The sequence below is a fragment of the Phytophthora parasitica genome (genome assembly GCF_000247585.1).
Source record: "Phytophthora parasitica INRA-310 unplaced genomic scaffold supercont2.100, whole genome shotgun sequence".
Taxonomy (NCBI): Eukaryota; Oomycota; class Peronosporomycetes; order Peronosporales; family Peronosporaceae; genus Phytophthora; species Phytophthora nicotianae.
Window position 1 is genome coordinate 94,323 of NW_008649086.1, and position 7,354 is coordinate 101,676.

Genomic DNA, 7,354 nt, shown 5'->3' on the forward strand with positions numbered 1-7,354 from the left:
GCAGTCTACACAGAAAAATGTTGCCTGGTAGGACTTCCTGCGGTCACTTCGGAGGAGCGCACACACTTTGCATGCGCGCTGTCTGCGCTTCTGGACGCCTGAAACCGTCACCCAATCGCCAAATTGCTTGTCTTCATGCAATATCTGCCGGCGGCGTTTGGCACTGGAACGACCTGCAGGCAAACGAGTAATGCTAGTTTCGACAATGAAATCGTCAAGCTTGAGTTGCAGCAATTCCTTGTGAAGCGTATTCATCCAGGCCCCCGAGACATTGGCGCGGTTCCTTTCATTCTACATGCCTCCTTGTGCGTAATGAAAGCGTTCACCACAGCCATATCGACGAGTCCCAAAAATAATGACTTGTAATACTTGCGAAACCGAAACACGGTTCGAATTGAGTTGGACTGGAGGCGGAGTTGATCATGCACACCAACTCCCCCCATCCATCGCTGGTAGTCTGACACAAGCTTCGGGCACTTTACCGTAATTTGTCCCACCTGTCTCACATTGCGATACAATTGGCCTTCAGCCATAGACACACCCATTGCTAGGTAGTGTACGGGTTTGCGGTCCCACCAGTGGCACGCAACCATGGTGGGCACCGCGACGCAACGGGTAAACGCGAAGCTGCCTCGCTCAATTGCCCTCGGGCGACTCTTCCGTTTCTCGATCACTTGACCGTCATAACCGACACGGTTCGTCACAATGGTCCCAATAACGTAGAGAGACATTGAAAGAAGTTGGAGCGCCAGTGCAACCGACGAATAGAAGCGATCGATCACTATCAAACGAAACCCGCGCGAGTTTTCCACGAGCACAATTTTCATATTCCTAATCACCGCAGCAGCACCCGTCTTGTTATCAACTGTCTGACCGAACGTGTCGTCCGTCTCCCGTGCTCCAACATACACTTCAAACCTATGATGCAAGTTACGACGATAGAGTGCTGGATAGACCAAATGTCATAAGTTACGACTTAATTCGCAAAAGAAAAAAACATACCGGTGACAATACGCCGTCTTTAAATCGCACACCATAAACATTTTGGTTCAGTAGCGATGAGACTTGTCTGGCATGAACATGCGCGTGGTGTTCCTTCGCGACGTAGACGGCAGCACCCCTTCTTGAAACGAAAAAACAGCTGGAAGCGACCACCCCGAAAGAAATCGTTCCTGCACCACAATAACCACGGGTCGTAGCTTCCAAATTCGATCACGAACATGCGGCACCGCATTGTTCACAAAATGCAAGTCGCGGAGGATGGATGTGCAGCAGTTCCGTGCCATAAATCTTCCGAAGACACCTGCAGGAATTGCTCCATCATCCGTCATTGACCAGTGACTTGAAAATCTCCGTTTGTGAGGACACAAGACGTGAGCAATGAGCAGCCCTACTACATGTAAGATCTCGAACATGTTGAAGGCCTTCTATGCTCGCAAACGTCGGCGTTGCTGCTGGAGCGTTTCTGGTGTTGTTGGCCGGTGCATGCGCACTTGGTTTGCTCGCATTCGCGAAGCGCGCGCATCAATGTTCTGCTTCCGGTACCGATTTGCCTCGTCCTTGATATGGACCCACCAAGACTTAGGCATATAGTAGAAAAATATAGAAAGTGGTGATTCTGCTACGTCTCCATCGTCGGAGAGGTGTGGGTAGCTGGTGAGATCTGACTCAAACGCTGAACATGGTTCACCCCACGCCGTCGCACGTAGTGTTTCTTTGTCGATGCGATCTATGTCCAATGAGCCACCAAGGGATTCATCAAACGCGTCATCCACAAGTGCCACTTCCTCGTCCAAAAGATCGGCGTCATTAGGATATTCACGGGGCTCAATATCGTCGTCAAGAAATCCTCGGGGATCGGCCATGTCCTCCAGATCATCTTCGCCATCACTTCTTCCTGAATTAAAGTCCTCGTAGGCGTCGACGTCCTCCCCGTCCTTCAACATATTCACGTCGTCTAGGATGGCCTGACGAACAGTTGTGTTCGCTATGGGCGGTTCATCTTCCTCACGTTCCATATCATCTTCCGATACCGCCTCAGACTCTGCTCCAGACAGAAGGCGTTGAATGCCCCGATGACGACTTCATGGTCGGACACCTCCAAGACAGACTGCGGGAGGTCGAACGCATGCCCCACGGCGTTCTGTGACAGGTCGCCGACATCTTCACGCACACTAGTTGAGTCGCCAACATCATTCGGTCCGACACGTTTTAGTTGGCGCCAGAGATGACGGAAATCCACCGCACGGATCTCCGCTATTTGCTTCGTTCGTGAGCTCGATCGAATCCTCGCCATTGATATCACTTGCTTGGTTCTTGTCCAATCTTTGAATGAGCTCCTCCTTCGCGTTAGGCCACCACTCATCACTGTTGATTGCTTCCCGCAGCCTCTAAGCCTGGCCCTTTTGTGCATGTTCGAGTTCGACCTCTCCCAGCTTATTTTTTTTTCGCCCAGAATAAACTTGATAAAGTATGCGTGCGTTGAATCCGAGCCATTTCCTGTTTACAGCTTCTAATTACGTCGTAAGTTACGACGTAGCATTTTATTTCGTCGTAAGTTACGACGTAGCATTTTATTTCGTCGTAAGTTACGACGTTGGTATGTTACGGAATCTGTTTTAGAAAAAGTAGTTTGTTTCTTTAAAAAAAAATAATATTTTCAGCGAGTTTCATTTTTTGGTGTTGTACTTCATTGGTACTGTCAGATATTGTAATATCCAGATATCCAGAGCTTTCTGGGCGCAGCATTAGTGCATCCAGAAGGTCAGTTTATATAGCAATACCAGTAAAAATAAATTAAAAAAAAGAGCAGAATGTATCTATATCGGCTTGAGAGTAGGTATCCCTGGATATAGAATCCAGACAATTTATATCGAATGGGGTTTACTATTCCTAAGGTCAACATGACAGCAGATCTCATCAACTTATTGGGCAGTACGCTGACGAGCTGTGCTCGCAAGTTGGTCCCAATGCCAGTAGTTTGTCATCAAAAATGAGAGCGATAACAACGTCACTGCGATGCCAAAACCAATTCCCCACCACAAGCCTTCAACGCCCATATCAGCCACAAACGCCAGGATTGCTCCGAGCGGGATACCTCCTCCGTAGTAGCCAATCACGTTGGCGATTGCTGCTGGCTTCTGCTTGCCTGCACCTCTGAAGATTCCCTGCATGACAGCGTTGAGACCGTCTGCGATCTCAAGGGGCGACCACATGGCCATAATCTTCGAAGCGAGGTCGATACTCTCATCGTCATCAAGGAACAGGCATGGAATGTAGTTGCTAAGACTGAACAGCAGCACTGCGAACATCACAGAAACTCCCAAAGTGATTCCGAGGGCTAAGTAGCAAGCCATCTTCGCCTTCTTCGGTTGATTAGCGCCCAGGCAATTTCCCACTCGAATGCTAGCAGCGACTGCGATGCCGTAGAACGTAGTGTAGAGAATAATGTTAACGTTCATCAACACAGCATGTGTTGACAGGGCCACGACGCTGTCTGGTAGGTTACCAGCGAGAATTGCCAGGATTTCGAAGGCCCAAACTTCGACAGCCATCATAACCATTCCCGGACAACCAATTCGCACGAAGAGGTTCACATAGTTCATAGCGGCCTTGATATTCCACCCGTGGCCCCACCAGTCTCGAAGTTGGTGTGGCCGCCACATGAAGTACGGTACGAGCAGAAACGTGAGTGTGATATTGCCCAGCGATCGAGCAACAGCAATACCGTTGAATCCCATCGACGTGTGGTACGCAAGTCCATAACCAGCACCAAGGTTGACCAGATTTCCGATAACTGCGATGACGACTAGCGGTTTGACGACATTTTGACACTGCATCACCTTCCGCACGAGCTCGTAAAGGAAGAGGAACGGCAGTCCAGGAAGCATCAGACGAGAAAAGTCGCGAGTCAAGTATGTGACGTTCGTGTGCTGACCAAGCAAATTGAGGATAGGTTCAGCGAACGAGTTGACCACGAGCATGGGAATGAGAGCGATGGAGAGAACCACCACCCCCGTCTGGAAGTAGATTCCGATCTTGTCGATCCGTTTGGCGCCATAGGCTTGAGAGCAAAGCGTATCTAGTGCGGATGCAAGACCCAGTCCAAGTGATTGTGCTGTGACGTTCAAAAGCTACATTGCGATCATTAAAAAGCCGCTTATTCGTGCTTGCAAGGTTTGCGTACCATAACGGAGATCGTCGCGGCATCGACGTAGTGCTGTGCATTCGGTCCTCCCATGTTGCCAGCCAACAATATAGATACAAAACCGGGGAGGAATTCGAGTACTGTGGTCCCAGTCTGCCATTGCAACGAAAGATAAAGTTAGTTCGTAATCCTGAGGGCCAGTCCTTTGAACAGTTTACCACTGGCAAGATTAACTTGAGCAGCTCACGAACTTCCACCATCGGTTTTGGGTCTGGCTCGTCTGGATCACTCCGAAGTGTTTCAATGGCGACGACAGAGTTTCTGAGCAGATTAGTCTCTAAGAGAGACTCACTGGGGTCACTTGCTTCCTTGGGAATCAGTTTCTCGTCCATCTTCACCTGTGAAGTCCGGTATGTGAGGTGGTAAATTGAGTTGTGGCATCATGTGAAAGGTGCGAATTGTCCAGTCGAGATGTGATCGCGTCAGTGGTAAGACAGACGTAATTCGAGTGATGACGTTGTGCCGCCACTGACGTGAACATAACGAATGGTAAACGAACTGAACCACTGCCAAAAAGTGAATCCCGAAAAAGGTGATTAGTATTGATGGCTTGATCATATAGCAATACTCATCGCTTCGCTACTTCAGAAAGCCCCCTCATCAAGTGTGGGGCCAGCTAGGAGACCCAGTGGGGGAAAAAATATCTTGATACACAGCAACCGATATTTAGTCGAGTCATCATAGCAGATATGACAGGGTATAAAAAAAAGCGATATGCTTATTAAGATGAGTTGTATTCTACCCAGTCCAACCTAAGGGACGGGCAAGAGCTAAGGCTTCAAATAACCGATGCGAAAAAGTCTCGGAACGATGGCAACATATTTGCTGTATGTGTCTTTATGTGTCGGGAATGCTTAACATCCATCGACGGCGTACTTCGTGTTTTCATGACTATACAAGGAGCACATGTATCTAACGATCAGGGTGTACAGTAATGCTGAACATACAGAACAAACTTATCATCGTGCCTGACAGGCCGATCGCAGACCATAGGAACGACTTTTTATGCAGGTTCTCGCTGAGATAAGTGCCGCTGCGTTCAGCGAACTGTTGATTCCGTTTAGACCGAATGATTTATTTTTTAGACTGTTACTGCCACCTCGCTTCGCTCGCCGGGTAAATCTTAAAGCTTATATATTTCTTGTTGTACTGAGGAAATTACCCCGATAAGCAGAAACTTATTTGCCTACTGTCGTGGACCTTTACGATGCCTTGAGCTGTCATGAAACATTATTGATTTTAAAGTCACACCAATCGGGACGACAAATCGTATGCGTCGCCTGTGGCGAATAACTCACATAACTTTATAACATTGCCAGTTTGCAACTTATATCGAATGCTCATTATTACGTCTACTTACTAATCTTGTTCCAAGATTGGCTGACTCATTTAGCCAGACGAAAATAATAACGATAAAGCCAAAGATTAAACCCCTCCGTATATAGTTCAAGTGCTGAAGTGCTCGACTGCAGGACTAAAGAGCTCTGGAAGGGAGGCCGTTAACACTAAGCTGTACAAGACCTTGTAAGTTCGTTTTATGATGTTTTACCATTAACAAAAAAGCGGATTTCTATAGTTGGCCTTTGTCCTTCGGAGCTTCTACATCTGCCGATGCAATTCCTCCTCTCCAACCCTTTATAAAACTATGGATACCCGACACTACATATAGGTACCGGGTACTATTGATTTAGAAACGTGGCATAGGTGAAGGACACTTTGCCACCAAGAGAAAACATGTCGAACAGAGCAGAGAGCATAGAGTTATTATAGGATCGACTAACTAAAGTTAAATAGGCACTTCTCCTACACGCACTGAATGGTAGTATCGAATGTACTTGATCAGGGGAAATTTGAAGGAGTGTGTCAGCAAGCGATATAGGATTTGATTCACTCGTGGATACCCCCCCCCCCCAAAAAAAAAAAAAAAAAAAAAAAAAAAAAAATGTCTTGTTACTCACTACTTACACAATCCTGAGCTCCAATTGGCTTTTTTGGTGATTGTAAAGAGATCCCCTATTTATGCTTACTAGAAACGATAGAGTCATGGAATTGATGTAGGTGAGTGAGCCTAAAAGAACTTCGAATCTTGTGTTGTTTTATTCTTGCCGGCTTGGGCCCAATTGCTGTGTAGTTTGATGCTCAACTTCGTTTTGATTTCTTGGCGATGAAGTCATTTCTTGCACTCCAGGATTGGGTTTACGCTACCAAACTCGCGTTATACACGCCATCATAGGCGTCGTCTGTACCGAAGTACATGTACAAATACGTAGCTGGATTAATCACGTTAAACGTTGGCATCTCATGCACATACAAATTATCCAAGCTTCCACCACCGCGCACGTACGATGCCAGTACCTTCATCCCGCAGACTTCACTGCTTGGGTCACCTGCAACCATCTATGTCGTCATGGCGGCGCCATGCGATGCATAGTCGAATGCGATCAACTCCTTATTTTCACCTTGCAGCTCATTCAACAAGTACTCCGCGAATACATGGGGGGTCTGAGCGTCCAGCTTGCCGCTCAGGAGCAAAACACTCGCCTGTTTCAGAATTGTAGCAGTCTTGTTCCAATATCCATCACGATTGTACACTATGCCATTCGATTTGCCACGTTAAACTCGTTGCACAACGCCGACTTCTCTTTAAAGAATGCACAATATTCAGGAATCGCAGAGTAGAATCCTCCGTCCTCGCTCATCTTTGCACCCGTGAATCGAGCTTTCATCTCGGATAAAGTTGGCATTGGCGATTCCCACAAATTAAGATAAGGCGATGAGATTATTTAGAAGACGCGATTCCAACGCACTGTCTTGCGGTTTGGCTTTCCTCTGAGCGCTGACTGTAGTGAAGAATTGAGTTAAAATATCGATGTCCTCAGAAGTGCAGCGGTCCAGCCGATAAACGAGTGGTGGAATAAGCGTCCGTGCATACGAATCCAGCAACAAGAAACCAAGTGCAGTTTCTAAGGCTGATGCAGGTGATTCGTCCGTCTCTAAAGCTGCTGCCGTGCGCTCGACCTTTGTAACATCTCCCTCTTTCCTCGTGGGTACATCCGTGTCATGGTTATCACGACAGGAAGCTCAACATTGAAGACCAAGCCGCAAGAAGCACGTTGTTCTCCAACTTTCCGGCTGCAACACTGTTCA

General features: G+C 47.4%; 3 protein-coding genes across 3 annotated transcripts; all 3 read right to left on the minus strand.

Moving 5' to 3' along the window:
- Nucleotides 1–1,427: 1,427 nt before the first annotated feature.
- Nucleotides 1,428–2,018, minus strand: PPTG_19067 (hypothetical protein; the record flags this gene model as incomplete). The annotated part of the gene is made up of 1 exon (XM_008917373.1): nt 1,428–2,018. The coding sequence occupies one exon, from the start codon at nt 2,016–2,018 to the stop codon at nt 1,428–1,430; it is 591 nt and encodes a 196-aa protein (XP_008915621.1).
- Nucleotides 2,019–2,924: 906 nt separating this feature from the next.
- Nucleotides 2,925–4,539, minus strand: PPTG_19068 (hypothetical protein; the record flags this gene model as incomplete). Its single annotated transcript, XM_008917374.1, has 3 exons — nt 2,925–4,133; nt 4,187–4,300; nt 4,366–4,539. The coding sequence occupies 3 exons, from the start codon at nt 4,537–4,539 to the stop codon at nt 2,925–2,927; spliced, it is 1,497 nt and encodes a 498-aa protein (XP_008915622.1).
- A 1,864-nt stretch (nt 4,540–6,403) lies between these two features.
- Nucleotides 6,404–6,951, minus strand: PPTG_19069 (hypothetical protein; the record flags this gene model as incomplete). Its single annotated transcript, XM_008917375.1, has 3 exons — nt 6,404–6,594; nt 6,667–6,748; nt 6,820–6,951. The coding sequence occupies 3 exons, from the start codon at nt 6,949–6,951 to the stop codon at nt 6,404–6,406; spliced, it is 405 nt and encodes a 134-aa protein (XP_008915623.1).
- Nucleotides 6,952–7,354: the final 403 nt, after the last annotated feature.